Below are 22,429 nucleotides of genomic sequence, written 5' to 3' on the forward strand. Positions count from 1 at the left end.
TTCCAATCAAAAGATAAAGGGATGAGTGGCTCAGTAAGTTGAGTATCCAACTCAATTTTGCCTCAGGTCATGGTCTTGGGTTTGTCAGGCTCTTTTCTGAGCAAGGAGTTTGCTTGAGCATTCTTCCTCTCCTCCTCCCTCATTAACACTCTGTCTTGCTCTCTCAAGTAAACAAATAATTTTTTTAAAAAGATAGAGTGAAAGGGTGGAAAAGAAAGCAAGACCTTTCTATATACTACCTATAAGAGACTCATTTCAGACCAAAAACACATGAGATTGAAAGTGAAAAGACAGAAAAGCAATAATTATGACAATGGAAGTGAAAAGAAATAACAATACTTATATAAGAGAAAATAAAATTTTAAAACAAAGGGTGTAATAAGACACAAAGAAGGACTCAATATAATCATAAAGGGAATAATCCAACAAGAATATATAACAATTCTAAATATGTATGTAACCAACACTGGAGAATTCAATTTCATAAATCAGCTAAAAACAAACACAAAGGAAATAATCAAGAGTAATCTACTAATAGTAGGAGATTGTAACACTTCACTTAAATCAATGGCTAGATCATCCAAACAGCAAATCAAAAAATAAACAGTGGCTTTCAATGGCACATTGGACCAGATGGATCTAACAAATATTCAGAACATTCCATCCTGAAACAGAAGAACACACATTCTTTTCAAGTACAATTAGAACATTGTCCAGGATATATTATGTATTAGAACAAAGAAAATCTCAACAAATTCAAAAAGATCGAAGTCATGTCATTCATCTTTCATCTCTCTGACTATAATGTTAGGAAACCAGAAATCAACCACAAGAAAAATCTGGAAAGAACACAAATAAATGGAGATTAAATAACATGCTACTTAACAATGAATGGGTCAACTAAGAAACCAAAAAGGAAATTAAAAAACACATAGAGACAAATGAAAACACAATGGTCCAAAAATTTGGGGATGTAGGATAAGCTCCTCTAAAAGGAAAGTCTGTAACAATACAGGGCTACCTCAAGAAGCAAGAAAAATATCAAATGAACAACCTAAACTTACACCTAAGAGAGCTAAAGAAAGAAAGAGAAAAAAAAAAAAAAAAAAACTCCAAAACAGTAGAAGGAAGAAAACAAAGATTAGAGCAGAAGAAGAAAAAAACAAAATGAAATGGGAACTAAAAGAACAATAGAACAGATCAGTGAAACCAGGAGCTGATTCTTTGGAAATATCAACAAAATTGATAAAATTTTATCCAGACTCAGAAAAAAAAAAATGAGGACTCAAATACAGGAAATCAGAAATTAAAGAAGAGAAATAACAACTGACATCATGGAAAGACAACTATTTATGAGAATAGTGTGAAAAATTATTGCCAAAAAAATTGGATGACATAAAAGAAATAGGTAAATTCCCAGAAACATATAATTTCCCAAAACTCAATCAGGAAGAAATAGAAAAATTGAACAGATGGATAACCAATGAAATTGAATCAGTAAGTAAAAAAAAAACAAAAAACAAAAAACAAAAAACCAAGCAAAAAAAAAAAAAACCCCTTCCAACAAACAAAAGTTCAGGACCAGGGACACCTAGGTTACTCCTTTGAGTAAGTGCCTGCCTTTGGCTCAGGTCATGATCTTAGGGTCCTGGGATTGAGTCCTACTTCGGACTCCCTGCTCAGCAGAGAGTCTGCTTCTTCCTTTCCATCTGCCCCTATCCCACTTGTTTTTTTTTTTTATTTCTCTCTCTCAAATAAAAAAATAAAACTTTTTAAAAATGTTTAGGACTGGGGCGCCTGGGTGGGTCAGTGGGTTAAAGCCTCTGCCTTCAGCTCAGATCATGATCCCAGGATCCTGGGATCGAGCCCCGCATTGGGCTCTCTGCTCAGTGGGGAGCGTGCTTCCCCCCTCTCTCTCTCTGCCTGCCTTTCTGCCTACTTGTGATCTCTGTCTGTCAAATAAATAAAATAAAATCTTTAAAAAAAATGTTCAGGACTAGATGACTTCACAGAGGAAGTCATCTACCAAACATTTAAAGAAAAGTTGATACTTATTCTCCTCAAACTATTTCAAAGAAAAAAAAATAGAAGAGGAAGGAAAACTTTCAAATTCATTCTGTGAGGTCAGCATTACCCTGATAACCAAACCAGATAAAGACACTCAAAAGAGAGAGAAGAAAGAACTAAAACTACAGGTCAATATCTCTGATAAACATAGCTGCAAAAATCTTTGTTTGTAAACGAACAAACAAACAAAATTCCTCAACAAAATGCTAGCAAACTGAATCTGACAATATATTTTAAAAGACCATTCACCACAATCAAGTGGGATTTATTCCCAGGAAGCAAGAATTGCTCAATATTCACAACTCAGTCAATGTGAAAATATAATGTAAGTCAATGTAAAAGAAAGTATAAAAATAGTATGATTATTTCAATAGATGTAGAAAAGCATTTGACATAGTACAAAATCCATTCATAATAAAAAACCCAGCAAAGTAGGTTTAAAGAAACATGCCTCAACATAACAAAGTCTATATATGAAAAACACACAGCTAATATCATCCTTAATAGGGAAAAACTAGCAGCTTTTCCCCCAAGACTCAAGCAAAAACAAAAATATCCAATCTCACTACTTTTATTCAACATAGTACTGGAAGTCCTAGCCACAGAAATCAGACAACAAAAAAAATTAAAATTAATTAGGAAGAGGTAAAACTTTTATTATCTTCAGATGACATAATACTATATATAGAAAGCTATAAAGAAGTCACCAAAAAAACTATCAGAACTGATAAATGAATTCTGTAAGGTCACAGGATACAAAATTAATATACAGAAATCCATTGTATTCCTATACACAAATAGTAAAGTGACAGAAAGGGAAATTAAGAAACTAATACATTTACAATTACATCAGAAATAACAGAATACCTTGGAATAAAGTTAACCAAGAAGATAAAAGATTTGTATTCTGAAAACTATAAAAAATTGATGAAAGAAATTGAAGATTACACAAATAGATATTCTAGCTCATGAACTGGAAAACAAATACAGTTAAAATGTTCATTCTATCTGAAGCAGTCTACAGATTAATGCAATCCCTATCAAAACACCAACAGAATGTGGGTTGCCTGTGTGACTCAGCTGGCTAAGCAACCAACTCTTGATTTTGGCTCAGATCTCAGGTCATGAGATTGAGCCCCGAGGTCAGACTCTGTACTGAGTGTGGAGCCTGCTTAAGAGTTCTCTTTCCTTCTTCCTTTATTCCTCCCTGCTCATTCTCTCTCTCTCTCTCTCTTTCTCTAAAGAAAAATACCAACAGCATTTTTCACAGAACTAGAATAATACTAAAATTTGTATGGAACCATAAATGACCCCAAATATCCAAAGAAACCTTGAAAAGCAAAACTATAACCTCTGGAGATTTTGATTCCTTAGGTCTGAGATGGTGCCTGGGAATCTGTTTTTGTGAGTGGAGCTTCAGGTGATTCTTAAGGATCAAACAAGTTTGGGAAATATTGGTGTGGTAGTTAACAGCAGGGCTTTGGAAGCAGATGGACCTTGGTTCTAGTCACATTTCATTTAATTGCCAGCTGTGTGTTTTGGAGCACATAAATAGCCTCCTTAAGTTTTATCTTCCTCTAATATCAGTATTTACCTCTTAGAATTGTTGAGAGTTAAAGGAAATAGCCTATTTATACAGTGGGGCCCATAATAAATATGCAACAAACACTATCTATTATAATTATGTCCTATTTAACAATAATTAGAATATTTTTGAGCATTTATGGCTAATGATGAAGACTTATTCTTTGCCCTCTAGGTGAAGAGATTTTATACTAAAGGCAGTAAGTTATATCAAGGGACACTGGCTGGCTCTGTGGGTAAATCATATGACTCTTGACCTTGGGGATCCTGAGTTCAAGCCCACATTGGGTATAGAGTTTAAAAAAGCTATATCATCAAGTAACTTAAGAGTCTTTTTTTTTTTTTAAGAAAATAAATCACATAGGTGGAATATGCTAGAATTGAGTTATAGGGTGAGTGAGTGGGATGGAGTCGTGTACTTTAATCATCTTAAAAGGTTACTTCAAGTTGACCTGGCAATAGTGTGAATGCAAGAATTAATTCTGGGGAAAAATTAGAAGTTTGCTTCAATAGTACTGGTGATTTAATAGTAATTCAGGTTTAATAAAAATGGGAATCCATATCTCAAAACAAAATGTAGATGCTTAAAATACATCTGAGAGGTACCTGGTATCTCAGTTGGTTAAGTATCTGCCTTCTGCTCAGGTCACGATCCCAGGATCCTGGGATTGAGTCTTGCATTGGGCTCCCTTTTCAGAGGGCGTCTGCTTCTCCCTCTACCTCTCCATCCTGCTCCTGGTCTTCCTCTCTCTCTCTCTCTCATGCACTCAAATAAATAAATAAAATCTTTAAAAAAATACATCTGAAAGATGTTCTGTTTAACTCCTACAGTCTAGGTAAATAAAGAAAAAATGTTCATATTAAATATTTTCTGTACAGTCCACTAAAAAGAAGTAAAACAAGAATAAAACTGGAGCTCTCACAATCCCAGATTTCAAAATATATCACAAAGCTGTAGTGATCAAAAGAGAATGGTACTGGCACAAAAATAGACACAGAGATCAATGGAACAGAGAGCCCAGAAATAAACCCAAGATTATATGGTCAATTAATCTTCAACAAAGGATGCAAGAATATGCAATGGGAAAAAAATATATTCAACAACTGCTATTAAAACTGAACAGCTGCATGCAAAAAGAAAAAAAATGGCATCCATAAAAGATTAGTACAGAAATATATGAAGAACTTAAATAATTCAGTACCACAAAAACAAATAATCCTATTAGAGAATTTGCAGAAGACATGAACATTAATTTAAAGAAGACATCCAGGTGGTCAAGAGACACACTAAAAGATTTTCAACATCACCCATCATCAGAGAAATGCAAATCAAAACCACAATGAGATATCACCTCAGATGTGTCAGAATGGCTAAAATCAAAACCACAAGAAACAGGGGCGCCTGAGTGACTCAATGGGTTAAGCCTCTGCCTTTGGCTCAGGTCATGATCTCAGGGTCGTGGGCTTGAGCACCACATCAGGCTTTCTGCTCAGCAGGGAGACTGATTCCCCCTCTCTCTCTACTTGCCTCCCTGCCTACTTGTGATCTCTCTCTCTCTCTGTGTCAAATAATAAATAAAATCTTTTTTAAAAACTCAAGAAACAAGTATATATGAGGATGTGAAGAAAAAGGAATGCTTGTGCACTGGTGGCGGGAATGCAAACTAACAGAGCCACCATGGAAAATAGTTTGGAGTTTCCTCAAAAAATTAAAACTAGAACTACCATATTATCCAGCAATTTCACTACTTGATATTTACTCAAAGAATACAAAAGCACTAATTCGAAAAGATATATGTCCCCTATGTTTATTGCAGCATTATTTACAATAGCCAAATATTAGAAAGAGCCCAAATGTCCATCAATGGATGAATGGATAATGGATAATCTGTGGTATATTTATATACTAGAATATTAGTCATAAAAAGAACAAAATCATCATTTGCAAAAACATGGATTAGAGAGTATAATGCTGAGTATATAAGTGTCAGAGAAAGACAGTACCATATGGTATCACCATAAGTGGAATTTAAGAAACAACAACAAAAAAAGAGGCAAACTGAAAAAACAGACTCAACTATAGAGAACAGACTGATGGTTACCAGAGGTGGATGGATGAAACTGGTGAATAAAACACACACACACACATACACACACACATACACAGTGAGAGACAGACAGAGAGAGAGAGAGCTAACATAACACTCAATGATGAGTTAAAATTTTTTCTTTAAGATCTGGAACAAAACAAAGATGACTGTTTTCATGACTTCTGTTCAACTTGGGATTGGAAATTCTATCTAGAACAATAAAAAGAAATAAAAGTATCCCAGTTGGGAAGAAAAGAGCATAATCATCTTTTTCCAAATAACATTATCATATTTGTAGAAAACCACAAATACTACACACAGAGAGACACACAATATTAGAACTAATAAAGAAATTCAGCAAAGTTGCAGGATACAAAATCAAGACATAAAAATTGGATGCATTTCTATACACAAAGGGTAAATTTTCTGAAAAGGAAATGAAATTATCAACTCCATTTATAATATCAACAAGAATAAAATACTTAGGAATAAACTTAATCAAGGATATAAAAGACATACACTGAAAACTACAAAACTGATGAAAATTATTAAAGACACAAGTGGAAATGTATTCCATACTAAATAATTGGAAGACTTGTATGGTTAGGGTGTCACTACTACTTACTTAAAGTGAAATGCAGATTCAAAGCAATCCTTATAAAATCCCTTGGGTTTTTGTTTATCTGTGTTTCAGAAATAGGAAAACTCATTCTAAAAATTATTATAGCATCAAAGGACCACAAATAGCTAAAAAGATCATTCAAATTTAATAAAAAGTAGTGTAATCAATAAAATGTAGTACTGACAAAACAGCCATATTAACCAATAGAAAGGAATGAAGAGTCCAGACATAAAGTCTTGGATATATGGTCAAATGACTTTCAGTAAGGCTGCCACAGAAATTCAATGGAGCAAAAAATAGTCTATTTAATAAGTGATGCTGGAAAAACTGGATATCCACATAAAAAAATAAATGAACGAGGACCTTTACCCTACACCATAAATAAAACTAACTATAAATGTATTCTAGGCCCAAACATCAGTACGAAAACTATAAAACTCCTCAAAAAATACTGGGGAAAAGTTTCACGATATTGGGTTTAGCAATGATATCTTGAATATGGCACAAAAAGCATAGGCAAAAAGAAAAAAATAGACAAATTGGATTTCATCTAAATTAAAGCTTTTGTGTATCAAAGGACACTATCAACTGTTAAAAGAATCCCATGGATTGGGAGAAAATATTTTCAAATCATATATCTGATTAAGATTAATATTTAGAATATAAAAAGAACTACTAAAACTCTCGAAATTCAATTTTTTTATATGAGGAAAGATTGGGAATAAACATTTTTCTAAGAAGATATGCAAATATCCAATATATATATATAGAGATGCTCATCACTAACCATTAAAGAATAAAAATGATAATGAAGTACTACTTCATACTTATTAAAATGGCCATTATAAAACAATGAAAAGAACAAATGTTGGTGAGAATGTAAAGTCATTGCAACCCTTGTGCATTGGTGGCAGAAATGTAAAGTAGCGGAAAATGGTTTGGGAGTTCCTCAAAAATTAAACAGAATTGTCATATGATCCAGAAATTCCTTTAGGTCTATAATCAAAATAAAACAATATAAACAAAACATTCAAAATCTGAACAGAGATTTGTACACCAAAAGAGGTAGAAACCTTTTTTTTACAACAGTCAAAAATGAAACAAACCAAATATCCATTTACATATAAAAGGATAAGCAACATATGCTCTAAACATGCAATGGAATATTATTCAGACTTAAAAAGGAATGAAATTTTGATAAAGCAACAAAATGGATGATTTTGAAAACATTATGTCAGGTAAAATAAATCAGACTCAAAAGGATAAATAGTGTATGATTCTACTTGGATTAGGTACCTAGAATATGCAAATTTATAAAGACAGAAAGTAGAATAGTGATTATCAGGGCTGTGGGGAAGGCTCATTGGAGAGTTTAGTTTAATGTTTCCAGAGTTTCAGTTTATAATGATAAAAATTTTCTGGAGATGGACAGTAATGGTGGTTGCACAACAATGTGAATGGACTTGTGCTCCTGAACTGCACACTTGAAAATGATTAAGGGGGTAAATTTTACGCTATGCATGTTTTACCACAAAAAGTAGTATGTATTTTATATTTGGTGTTTTAAAAACTAAGATAGGAAATACAGTCACTAAACTCATATTGTGAGAACAGTATATACTGGTATTTATAGCAAACAAGGGCATCCTAAAAGACAATATATGGTTTGTTAATATATGGGGAATATACAGTCTAAACAAAATGAATTATTCTCCATGGTTGAAAGGGTGGTGGGAAAGCAGAATATTTATTTAATACACACTATAATGTGATTAAATGTAAATAAAATGCAAGATAAGTCAAATTAATCTAGACAGAAATGTTTTGAAAAAAATTGAAATTCATTTATTATAATAAAAAAAAGCAATTTGGGGAGGAGGGGCAAGATGGTGGAGAAGTAGGAGACCCTATTTCAACTGGTCCCCTAAAGTGAGCTGAATATCTACCAGAACTCTCTGAACACCCATGAAATCAGCCTGATGTAAGATTATACACTTCTGGATCTCTATGGGGACAAAAGACATCAGTGGAGAGGTAAATTGGAGTGGGAACACTCGGACTGATATTGGAGGATAAACAGAAGGGGGAGGGAGCCACCAGAAGTGACACATTGGAAAGTAATACACCAATACAAAAGTGCCCTGTGATTGGGGACCAGAATTAACTTTTATTAATTAGCCAGTGTCTGGCTAAAAGCACTCAAAAAGAACAAAAGATCTTAAGGGGCAACTGGTAGAATCAGGTGGTCACAGGCAGGGGCCTAAGACCACGTTCCCAGGATGGTCACTGCCAGAGAGAAACACCCATGCAGAACCTCAAGTCCCTGGTCCCTGAGCCAGGGGTTTCCCGCTGCTTGCACCACTGCTCTGGCTGGGCGGACTCCTGCCCCCACCTTAGACAGCATGGTGTGGGCGCCAGACTGCGGTCAGCCACAGGGTCTGAACACTCCCAGCCTGTGCCAGAGAGAACCCTGAATGATCTCTGGTTGGGATCCTACTGTGACAGCCTTCTGTGACATGTATGATCCCTGGACTGGGAGTACCTGGCATGACCTGGATTCCAGACAGCAGTCCCTGCAAAGGCAGCCACCAGAAGCAGGCTCCCCAGACCCACTGGATGGTGGCTGGGGGTGTGCACAACCTGTGGGAGGTTGCGTTGTTCAGAGGAGTTTGCAGAGGGGGAGTCTGTGTGTTCTGGATCACCAAGTGAGGAACAGTCTGAGGCTTCTCTTCGAGGTGGAGATCTGGGTGCAAATTCTTTCTTTGCTCTGACCCTCTGAAAAGCCACAAAAAGCCACCAAAAAACAAAAAACCCCACAGAACAAAAGCCTGAAAAATCAGTTTCCACAGAGCCCAGTCCCTTGATAACCTGCAGGATGACTCAACCCAAGCAAGATTGTCGGGAGAACAACGCAGCAGGCCCCTCCCACAGAAGACAAGCCAAAAGAATGAGAGGACAGCCACCACAGGGTCCCCATAAAACAATAAAACCCCAGTATCATGGAAAAACAACATATTAAGCTCCCAGTATTGTATATTTCATAAATACAACTTTTTTTAAATTCGTTCTCACAATTCTTATTCTCTTAATTTTTTTAGCCTACTTGCAATTACAACTAGAGGTTTAATACAACATATTCCATAATAAATCCAATATAAATCTTTCTTTGGGAGCTCATTTTGACTGGGTTTTCTCTCTTTTTTCTTTTTCTCTTTCTCTTTTTTCATTTTTCTTTCTTTTTGGTGGTGACTTCTAATTGCTCTGAAAATTTCCAGGGTGCACCTTGCCTGGATTGTGGTTGATATATTCAGCTATACATCCCTTCAACCACCTCTCACCAAAATGACTAGGAGAAGGAATATCCAACAGAGGAAAAATTCAGAGACTGTGCCCTCTGCCACAGAACTACTGGATATGGACATAAACAATATGTCAGAAAGGGAATTCAAGGTAACAGTTATCCAGGCAATGGCTAGATTGGGAAAAAAACATTAGTGACAACATAGAATCTCTAAGGGCAGAAGTGAGGGCTGACCTGGAAGAAGTTAAAAATGCTATCAGTGAGATCCAATCTAATCTAAATACTCTAACAGCTAGGGTAACCAAGGCAGAAGATATAATTAGTGATCTAGAAGACCAATGGATAGATAAGAAGGATCAGGAGGAGGCCTGGAACAAACAGCTTAGAAACCACAAGAACAGAATTAGGGAAATAAATGATGCCATGAAACATTCCAGTGTCAAAATTACTGGGATCCCTGAGTGGGTGGAGAAAGAAAGAAGACTAGAAGATATAGTTGAACAAATTCTGGATGAAACTTTCCCCAGTCTGGGGAATGGAACAAGTGTTTGTGTCCTAGAGGCAAAAGGAACCCCTCAAGATCAATGACTCTAGAAAGACCTCCAGACACTTGATTGTGAAATTCATGAATAATCAAGAAGTCCTAAGGGCAGCCAGGGGGAAGAGATTCCTTATATACAGAGGAAGGTCCATCAGAATAATGTCAGAACTGTCCATAGAAACCTGGCAAGCCAGAAAGGGCTGGCAAGACATATTCAGGACACTAAATGAGAAGAATATGCAGCCAAGAATACTTTATCCAGCAAGATTGACGTTCAAAATGGATATAGACATAAAGATCTTCCAAGACTGGCTAAGTTTAAAAGAGTTTGTGACCACCACTCTGGCACTACAAGAAATACTAAGGGGGAGCTCTATAAAAGAAGACAGAACCCAAGAGTAACATAGAATATAGAACAGAAATTTATAGAGAGAATCTATAGAAACAAGGATTTCACAGGCAATATATTCAACAAATATACATAATTTTCATGAAAAATATATGAAATAGCCAATAAAATATTTATTGAAAAATAATCTGTGTGTGAATGAAGATTTAAATTTTTTTCTTATTTTTAAAGTTTCTTTTTTTTATTTTTGAAATCAAATGTGCAATTAAATTATGAGAAAAATTTTAAACATATATTTTAAAATAGACTTTAAAATGTTAGGAATAAAATAAAGTAAATATTAGGAATTCATTTGGGAACAAAGGCCACATACCTTATTAATACCACAAATAGTTCCTTCTTTTACCCACATCATTTCACCATCACTAACACCATTTGGAAAATCCAAAGCAACACAGAGGAATCCATTTATATTGGCATAAATAGTAGTGGCATTTGGAATTTTTACTATTTCTTCATTTTTATGTAGACATATTAATTTTCCACACAGCAAATCCCTAAAATTTATGAATAATTGAAATCATTAGACTTTAACAAAAAGATATTATAATATCATTTATAAAGCAAAAATATTTAAGTAAAGCATTTAAGGCATGCAAAAAGATGCATGCAATTAATTATAAAATAACTACTTTTTTCTGGAAGGAAATGAACAAAGAAAAAGTATAAATACCTTGACTGCATTGTTAAAAATAACAATATTTTTAATAATTTTTAACTACTTCACAGTTCGCCTGATCACTTTCTTGGTAACAATTCCATCACTCTTTTTTTTTTTTTCAATTTTTAAAGATAAGCAATTCCAAACTTACTCCATTTTTAAAAATTGATAAAGTTAATTGAATTACCAGCCTCATTGAATTTTCTTTTCCCTGTTCAAACATAGCACCTACTCTCAGAATTATGGGTTCCAAATAGACAAGAATGTGAGATTCACATTCAAAAAGCATTATATAATAAATACTAAAATAAAACCATGAAAGATATCACAGAAAAAGTGATATTGTAATGAGAATATAAAAAAGTATTAAAAGCAAAAGAGCAATAATAAAATTCAAGATAGACTTTCCAAGAAAAATAATGACCAAAAGATTACTGAATGGAAAATTCATAAAAGAAACAAATTGTCTTCCCACTCTATATGCAGAGAAAATATCTTTCAAAATGAAACATGGCATTTTCAGACAATAATTAAGAAAATTTATCACCAGCAGTCCTGAGCTAAAGAAAATATAAACCAAGTTCTTCACACTGAAAGAAACTTAATCTAAGTGGAAGTTTTGCAGAAGTACAAAATGTATATAATTTTATCATATTGAGGAAGTCTCTTTTTAGTCCTAGTTAGACGACAGTATTTATCATAGTTCAGTGCTAGATTTTGTGATAAGTTAGACACAAAACCAAAAACATTGTGCTGATAAATGTAAATGAGAAAGCTATAAGAGAAAGGGAGAAGATATATTTAAATCATCTACCCCAAAAACAAATATAAAACTGGTCAAATTTGTCAAAACAACCACTTCAAGGCTATAAAATCTGATCAAAACAACAAAAAAAGTGGCAATCATTTATGAAAAGCTGCCATAAAATCAAGAATAGTGGGAGGTATGATCTTTTTTGCTGAGTCTGCTCCTATGTCCTCTTCCAGTTGATGCTGTTATTTACCAGGGCACGGGTGGCCATGAAAACCTTTAAATTAAATGTCAGAGGAGTGGTTCTAGATTTGGTGAAGAAAACAAAACAAAACAAAACAAAAAAAAAAACAAAAAAAACCACCTATCAACACTTTGAATAAAAGTAGCCAATAAGGTCAGAAAAGAATGTAAAACCAGTAGCACCATGAGCCCAAGATTGAGGTCCCAATTAGGGTTAATGACAGATCAGACAGAAATTAAAGGCATGATCCTGGAAACAATAGTTCCATAAAGGGTGGTGATAAACTCTCCTCATATCACATCCCAGCTGACAGGGAGGCTGCATTTCATATGCCAGAGGGACCTGAGAAGTACTGATGAGAAGTAACACCAGTGGGAACTTTAAATTTGCCTAAAATGTAAATGTGCTCCCCAATTACAAAGAAAAGCCCAAAGCCACATGACTCTAGTGATAAATTTTATGAAATGAACAAAGAAAACATAATTCTGCACAAATATTAACAGAAAATGAAAAATCAATGTAAAACACCACATTAATAAAAGAAAGGAAAAGAACCATATGATCATTTCAATAGATGCAGAAAAAAAAATTCAACAAACTACAACATCCATTCATGATAAAAACCCACAACAAAATAGGGATAGAGGGAATATACCTCAATATAATCAAGGTCATTTATGAAAAACCCACAGTTAATAAAATCCTCAATGGGGAAAAACTAAGACCTTTTCTTCTCTACAGTCAGGAACAAAACAGGCATGTCCACTCTCAACACAGTTATTTGATGTAGTACTGGAAGCCTAGCCACAGCAATCAGAGCATAGAAGAAGGAGAAGAAGAAAAGAAATGAAAGAGCGAGAGAGAGAGAGAGAAACAAAGAAATCAGCAAGGAAGAAATAAAACTTTAACTATTTGCAGATGACATGATAATGTATAGAAAAGACCTGAGACTCCAAAAAACTGATAATTCCAATACACAGATTCAGTAAAATCACAAGATACAAAATCAAGGTACAGAAATCTGTCACATTTCTATACAAAAATAATGAAGCAGCAGAAAAAGAAATTAAGAAATTAAGGAATCAATCTCATATAAATTGCACCAAAAACAATAACAGGAATAAACCTAATAATAATAAAAAACCTAGGAATAATCCTAAACAAAGAGGTAAAAGGTCTGTACTCTAAAACTATAATATAAACACTGATGAAAGAAATTAAAGATGACACAAAGAAAGTTATTCCATGCTCATGGATTGGAAGAACAAATATTGTTGAAATGTCCATATTACCCAAAGCAATCTACACATTCAATGCAATCTCTATCAAAATACCATCAGCATTTTTCACAGAACTAGAACAAACAATCCTAAAATCTGTATGGAATCACAAAAGACCCCAAATAGCCTAAGCAAACTTGAAAGAGAAAAGAAGGATGCATCACAATCCTGGACTTCAAATTATATTACGAAACTGTAGTAATCAAAACAGTACGGTGCTGGCACAAATACATACACAAATCAATAAAACAGAATAGAAACCCAGAAATGAACCCACAACTACATGGTCAATTAATCTTCAACAAAGCAGGAAGGAATATCCAATGGGAAAAAGACAGTTTTGTTAAGGAATGGTGTTGGGGAAAACTGGACAGCAACATGCAGAAAAATGAAATTGGACCATTTTCTTACATGATACACAAAAATACAAAGTGGTTGAAAAACCTAAATGTGAGACAGGAATATCAAAATCCTGAGAAGAAAATAGGTGGTAACCTCTTTGACACTGACTACAGCAACTTCTAACTACATATGTCTCCTGAGGCAAGGGGAACAAAATCAAAATAAAACAAAACAAAAAACAAACTATGGAGGCTTCTGCCTTGTGAAGGAAACCATCAACAAAACTAAAAGGCAACCTGCAATGTGGGAAAAAATATTTGCAAATAACATATCCATAAAGGGTTAGTATCCAAAATATATAAAGGACTGATATAACTCAACACTCAAAAAACAAATAAACCAGTTAAGAAATGGACAGAAGACACGAATAAACATTTTTCCAAAGAGGACATATAGATGGCTAACAAACATGTGAAAAGATGCTCCACATCACTGATCATCAAGGAAATACAGTGAGATGTCACCTCATATCTGTCAGAATGGCTACAGTCAATTACACAAGAAATAATGGGTTATGGTGAGGATATGTAGAAAGGGGAACCTCTTGCACTGTTGGTGGGAATGCAGACTGGTACAAGCCTCTGGAAAACAGTGTAGAAGTTCCTCAAAAAGTTAAGTTATGATCCAGCAACTGCACTATTTCATATTTACCCTAAGGATACAAAAATACTTATTTGAAGGGATGCTTGCACCCCTATGTTGTCAACAGCATTACCTACAGTAGCCAAACCATGGAAATGGTACAAGATCCACTGACTAATATATGGGTTATATAAAAATAAGTGATATCTGTATATAATGGAAAATATTACTAAGCCATAAGAAAGAATGAAATCTTGTCATTTGCAATGATGTGGATCAAGCTAGAGTATTGGGCTAGGTGAAAGAAGTCAATCAGCAAAAGACAAAGACCATATGATTTAATGTATATATGCCAATTAAGAAGCAAAGCATATGAGTATAGGGGAAAGGAGAGAGAGAGAGAAAGAGAGAGAGAGAGAGAAACCAAGAAACAGACTCTTAATTATAGAGAACAAAGTGATGGTTACCAGAGGAGAGGTGGGTGGAGGGAGATGGGTTAAATAGATGATGGGGATTAAGGAGTGCTCTTGTGATGAGCATCAGGTGTTGTATATATGGTTGAATCACTAAACTGTATACCGAAAACTAATATACTGTATGCTTACTAGAGTTTAAATAAAAACTTAAAAAATTAAGATTTTAAGAGCTTAAGTTAGATTAACAAAAGTAGATGAATTATATCTTGTAGAGTTATCACTATTTATGTTTTTTAAGGTATATGCAGTATTTTAATGAAATGGATATCCTGAAAATTATGTCTGGTAGATAATGTGAACATCTATTTATAGTAGATGTTATACCATAAAATTTTTATTTGGCTTATGAATAGTTTTGGAGGTCTCAAATGCCACACACCCACTGATATATCAGAGGATTCAACAAATTTTCCTGCACCAAAAGTGGGAAGGGAGACAAAGACCAAAAAAATATATACAACATGTTCTAAAAATAACATCCTAATCAGCACAATCTTAGCAATGATGAAAATAGAGATATCTTAGAGCAATTTCCTATGGCCTGAACTTTTCTGCTTTGGGGCAAAAAAAGGAAAATGGAAAAGAGAAAACAGCTTTTGACATTCAGGTGTAAGTATTAACAGCAAGACATGAGAGCTGTTATAGACTGACTTGCACTTATAGCTAGATCATCATGAGTAACTGTTGAATATAAGCAATTTTGGGAATATCAACTTTAAGCCACGTCACTATGTGACCATAAAGGATCAAGAAAAAGACAAATCTGTTCCATAAGTTATGCCTTGAATATGGAGAGACAAGCTATAAATGTTGCCCAAACAACAAAACTACCAAACATCCCTCTTAGCTAACTAATATGAGTGACTGTTACTCATTACCAGTTATAACTTTAACTTCTCTCCAGTCTTCCTTATTCATATATAAGATTATAAGTACTTTGTGGTGTTTAATCAAAAATAAAATTATTTCTTTGAGTTCATGTTTTAAATACAGAGATACATGAACATATAAGTAATTGTGTGATACATGTATGTGCATATATTACATGTATGTTCTAGCTCTGTTGACTAAGAAGTCTTAGAGGTAATGAAAGACAGTGGAAATAAGCACACTGGTGTCCAAATATTTATTTTTTAAATATTCTTCTCTACTCAAAGGTATATGAGCTACTTGGATAAATAGCTGAATCCAGAATACGGGTAAAACAGAAGCTTAGAACACTTTGTGCTAGAAAAATTTGGAAGTTCTTGAAGAATCATATACACTTTTGAAAATGAGAACACTGTGGCCAAATAAGAGACTCTCAGTAGCCAAATTGATACATTTGAAAAAGAATTGACATAAGTAATAACAGTAATGTATTCTATGCTATTGAATAAAATAACAATTGCTGAGTCTGAACTGACATAAATAAATACATAAACAAACAAATAAATAAATATAGTGAAGGGAATACTTCCTACAGTAAGTTTCTAATTTAAAGGCAGAGTCAATAATGGAGTTAGAAATCAGCAATGGATTTTAAACCTAGTGAGTCTAAGTTTGAAAGGGAACAGAGTATGTCCATGGTCTCAATATAATTTAACCTAAAATATCTAAGATTGAGAAAAAATGTCATGTACCCTTTAAAAATTGCACCAAGACACACATCACTTCAGTAGTAAGAATGCCAAAATGCTTAATTTGAGTTTAATTATGGAAAATATCCATCAAAACCAAATTGAGGGAAATCTTTAAAACAATTACTCCATAGCATTAAAAAAAAAAAAAAAGACCCATGGAAAAGAAAAAAATTAAAACAAAAAAAAAATTCTAGATTAAAGCTTAAAGATACATTATGACTAAATGCAAATATATGACTGGATTAGTTCCTGAAAAAAGCAAAATAAGTCTAAATATTTCACTGAGACAATTAAAGAAGTTTTAATACGAACCATGTTTTATAGCTACAATATAGTTATGTAAGAAAATATCTTTATTCTCAGGAAAGACACATGATTTATTTAGAGGTAAAGGAGGATAGTTTTCACTATTCTTTCAAATGGTTTAAAAAAATCATTTTGATGACATGAGAGGAAAGTTGGAAGAAATAAAAGGATAAATAAAACAAATGGAGAAAATGTAAACAATTGGTAAACCTGGATAAAAATATATAAAAATATATGGAATCTGTACTATTCATGCATTAGCCCAATGGTGTTAGCAGAATTAATATTCATATTTTACATATCAGAAAAATAATGCACATTATCACACAAGAAGGTAAGCAGTGGGATTAGTATTTGAAACAAAGATGTATGGCTATAGAGCACATGTTTTAAACATAGTGCTTTACTTACTGGATAGTAAAAAATTCATGCATTTTCATTTAATCACTGTAAGAATGCTCATCTTTTGTAAAATTAAAGTGACAGTATGCAAAATAAGAATTTTAAGTTTTAATTGGTTAAGTCCACTTAACCCATGTTTTCAATGCACCAATATAAATTAAACACTAAGCGGGGTATAAGGGATAAGTGAATATATGAGAAAGAGCAGTATAAATATTCTATATTAAAGACATTTATAATTTATGGTCTCACTTTTTGATCAAATAATATTCTGACTACTCATAAGCTTAATTATCTTGTGCTATTTTCTAATTTAAAGCAATAAATAGAATTTCTCAGTTAAATTTCTTAAAGCTTACTGAGTTTTACACTGTATGTATCCTGAAGGAGTTGAACCACAGTTCCCAGATATATCAGCCTTAGAATTAAGATGAGTATAACACTCTTCAGGAGCAAATTCTGACTCTGAAAAAAAAAGTGTGGTTAGCCATATTAAGCTTATATTAATTTTAAATAATTTATTAATATATTTGAAATTCTGAAATTGTTCATAATTTATTATGGAAAATATGACCTTAATATGTTGAAAACAAAATTAGATTTAAGATTACACAAAATCATTTCAATTAAATATTTAAAAATTGAAAGCAAGTTGCCTTGTTAGTACAGTAGGTAACTCATCAGTCTCATAAAAATTGAAAGCACTCTTGTCTACTATCCAAAACGATATCTTAAATTTAACCATGGTGTGCAGTTTATTTTGCTCATTTTTAGTAAGTCTAGATATCTATAAATGTATAAGAAGCTAAAAATTGATTTATTGATCAAGAACCTATTTTACATAAATGTCTTTTCAAGTCAAACTATGAAATTAATATCTTATTTTTTCATCATATTTTCCTCAGGCCAAAAAATCTTGGGGAGTCATAATTTTTATATTCACTATCCAACCCATGTACATGATTTGTTCAATTCTCAGAAGAACTAACCTACTTAAAGAGCAGTTTATTTATTATAACTTCCATTAGTTCTATTGTAGTTAAAAGATTATTCCAAAAATCTCTGATAGAAAGATTTAACCACTGCATTGTGGTGCTGAGAAAAAACAGCACACCTAAGAGGATCACAATGGATACATCAGGATCTCAGCTGAAACTCCTACAGTTTCTATTGAACTGAAAATAAGCACTTCATTTTATCCCGGAGGTCATTTGCAAACCTAGTTATGGGTGAGAAGTCATAATTATATGTTTAGCTAATCAACCAGGCCATTGATGGTAGACATAAAAATAGGCCACCAGTTGAAAGATCTTTATAGCTATAGTAATAAAATTGAAGATCCAAGGGAGTCTCAACATATAGTTTATTATCCCCTCAAAGTTTTTTCCTGCTTCTAAACATGTGAAGAACAGGAGATTAAGCCATAAGAGATTCTTAACTATAGGAAACAAACTGAGGCTTCCTGGAGGGGAGATCAATGGTGGAATGGGGGAATGGGGTAAGTGGGTGATGGGGACTAAGGAGGGCACTTGATAAAATGAGCACTGGGTGTTACATGCAACTGATGAATCACTAAACTCTACCTCTGAAACTGCTAATACACTATATGTTAATTAATTGATTTTAAATAAAAATGTTAAAAAAATAACAAAATAAAATATAAGGAGATGACTTCCATAAAGCAGTGTGGATTTTTCTGCCATTTCTGTGTTGTGGTTATATATCTGCTAAGGGAAAGAGTCTCAGTAAATGTAACAACTCTCAGTTGAAAACCCTGAAGAGTTATGCCATAGAAACAACAGTGAACTAGATAGACTGAACTTTATTTAAACTCTAACCAAAGCATAATACATATCAGTTTCTGATATAATTAAAGTGATTACTCTCTCATTTCATACACTTAACAGAAGAAAAAGATGAATAATAATAGTATCCATGCAAAAAGCATTTTAGAATGAAAGCAGGCATTCAAAAAGGCAAAAATTGAAAAAAATGAAAAAAGTTAACTAGAAATGTGTCTTTATCATTCAAGAAAAAAATAAGATAAAGATATCTACCTACATTAAAATAGTGGAGAAAGAGAACAATGATACATATATATGAAAATTAATTACAAAGATATAAATATGCAAGACAAGTATCAAAAATAAATATATTGAATTAATTTTATGGAGAGATAATTAAATACAAATTAATATTTTAAGAAAATCTATTTAATAATATAGTATTTACACCAGAGTTCCAAGAAACTCACAAAACATTAAGAAGAATTAAGTACACACATCCAAACATAGTATGAAGATTGGTTAAAAAAAAAAAAAAAAACCCACAGGGAAAATCCTGATGGTTCAGAAAAAAGAGACACAATTTGACAGATTTTCTTTAGAAAATTTGGAAACCATATGACAACAGAGGAACATCTTTAAAATGCTAATGGAGATAAGGTTTCTAATTCAAGATGGCAAGGTAGGAAGATTCTGAACTCAACCTCTTCCACGGGCACACCAGATCTTCAGCTCCACATGGAAAAATTTCATCTCAAAAACACTAAAACTAACTGAGCAACTCGTACACACTGGGCAAAGGAGAAAAAAACCCTCTTAGAATTTGGTAGAAGAGGCTGAGGCACAGATGTCACCCCTGACATAGTGATCCACAATCACTACGAAATATAAAACCCAGAGCAATAACACAAAGAAAGCTGGAGTGCCTATACCAACATCACAAAAATACACTAAAAAAAAAAAAAAATTACTAAAGACAACCAAAGAATTTTTACAATGATAAGAGAATCAATCTGTGAAGAAAATATTACAGTTTAAACATTTCCCTAAGAAAAAAGCTCCAAAATCTACAAAATAAAAACTGGCAGAAGGAATAAACAAAAATAAAGCCAGATTTCTGTCAACTTTCAGTAATGGACAGAACAAATAGATCAGTAAGGAAATACAAAATTAGAACACTAAAAATGAACTAGACCTAACATAATCTGTAAAACATTCTATCCAACAATAGCAAGATACATATTCTTCTCCATGCATATGTGAGGCCAAGGCAGTTAAAGAAATTGAAAAGGACTGAAATCATATGAATTATGTTCTCTGAGTATCATGGAATTCAGTTAAAAATCAATAATAAAAGTACATTAGGGAATGTACAAACATGACAATTTATTTAAAAACACACTCCTAGATAACCATAGCACCAAAGAAACAAATCTCATGGGAAATTAGAAAATATTTCAAAATGAATAGGAATAAAAACATAACATACAAAAATTTATGAGAAACATTGAAAGCAGCATTTAGAAATTGATATCGGTAGATGTTAAAAATAGGAAAGAATATTTCAAATTTATAACCTAAAATTCCATCTTAAGATACTAAACAAAGTATTCTAAACAGAAGGAAAGAAATAATGGGAATTATAGCAGAAAACAATAACATAAAAAACAGACAAATGACAGAAAATCAATGAAACCAAAATTTTGTTCTTTGAGAAAATCAACAAAGCTGATGAATTTGAATTATTAATCAGGAAATTTCCTGCAATGAAAAGGCTGAGTGCAGATGACTTCATTGGTAAATCCTGCAAAATTTTCAGACAACTAATACATTACAGATTCTTTCCCAAAATATGAATAATGAATTGCATCATTCACTATGACTTATTAAAACAACTCAAGCCATTTCAAAAAAGAAAAAAAAAATTAAAACAATATCTCTCACAAATATAGACATAAAAACTTCAAAAAATCTATGGAATTTAAGAAACAAAACAAGTAAAAAAAAAAAAAAAAGAAACAAAACAAGTGAACATGACTCTTAACTATAGAGAACAAACTGATGGCTACCAGAGGGGATGTGGGGAGGTGGACAGGTTAAATAGGCGATGGGGATTAGGGAGCACATTTGTGATGACCACTGGTTATTGCATGGAAATGTTGAGTCACTATATTGTGCACCTGAAACTAATATATTATACTGTGTGTTAACTGAAATTTAAATAAAAATGTTTTTTAAAAACCCAAAGATTAATGCCCTTTATGGAGAGTGACTTATAAAACCTCAACAAAATGCTAGTAAACTGGATTTTAAAGCATATTAAAAGCATTATACTTCAGGGTGCCTGGGTGGCTCAGTCAGTTAAGCATCTGTCTTTGACTCAGGTCATGATACTAGTGTCCTGGGACTGAGCCCTATGTCAGAGAGCCTGCTTCTCCCTCACCCTCTGCCAATTCCCCCTGTTTGTGCTCTCTCTCTAAAATAAACAAAATCTTTTAAATTTTTTGTAGAAAATAAAAAACAAAAGCATTATACTTCATTTACCAAGTGAGATATTTTCCTGTAATACAAGGATGATTCAATATACCCAGAAAGTCAATGTTATACACCAAAATAGCAGGATAAGTGGGGTGGGGGGTGGGAAACACATGATCATGTCAATTAATGCAAAAAAATATTAAAAATTCAATACATTTTAATGATAAAAAACACTTAACTAGAAGTAGAAGGAAATATAATATTCAATATAATAAAGACCATCTATGAAAAACACAATTAACACAACACTCAATGGTGAAAAATTGAAACCCTTTCCTCTAACAAGGAGCAACACAAGGATGTAAGATTTTGTTACTTATTTAATGTAGTAGAAGTCCTAGTCTAGAGCAAGAGCAAGTAAAAGAAATAACAAACACATAAATTGGAACAGAAAAAGTAAAATTATCTCTCTTCACAGTTCTCATGATTTCATATAGATAGAAAACCCTAAGGATTTTACACATACACACACACACACACACACACACAACTAATAAATTCAGCAAAGTTTCAGGATAAAAAATTAACACATGAAAATCATTCGTATTTTTATACATCAGCAATAGAAAGTCTCAAAAGGAAATTAAGTAAAGCATTTGATTTATCAATGTATCAAAAGAAAAAATACTTACAAATAAAATTAACCAGAAAAGAATTGTAAAATGAAACCCACAAGATGTTGCCAAAGAAAATTAAAGGAAACACACCAACAAGTGGAAGGTTATTCCATGTTTATGGCTTGGAAGATAAACTATTTAAGATGGCAA

The 22,429-nt window shown here is 33.0% G+C and overlaps 1 protein-coding gene across 1 annotated transcript in view; it reads right to left on the bottom strand.

The window, feature by feature from the left end:
• ADAM2 (ADAM metallopeptidase domain 2) overlaps nt 1-22,429 on the bottom strand; it is a 135,180-nt gene that overhangs the window by 20,347 nt on the left and 92,404 nt on the right. The window contains exons 15-16 of the mRNA XM_044268200.1: nt 17,700-17,805; nt 10,928-11,111 (exon numbers count right to left, since the gene is read on the bottom strand). Of these exons, the coding sequence (XP_044124135.1) occupies nt 10,928-11,111; nt 17,700-17,805 (290 nt within the window). The remainder of the gene's footprint in view (nt 1-10,927; nt 11,112-17,699; nt 17,806-22,429) is intronic.

This window comes from Neovison vison, chromosome 11 (genome assembly GCF_020171115.1).
Source record: "Neovison vison isolate M4711 chromosome 11, ASM_NN_V1, whole genome shotgun sequence".
NCBI classification, from domain to species: Eukaryota; Metazoa; Chordata; class Mammalia; order Carnivora; family Mustelidae; genus Neogale; species Neogale vison.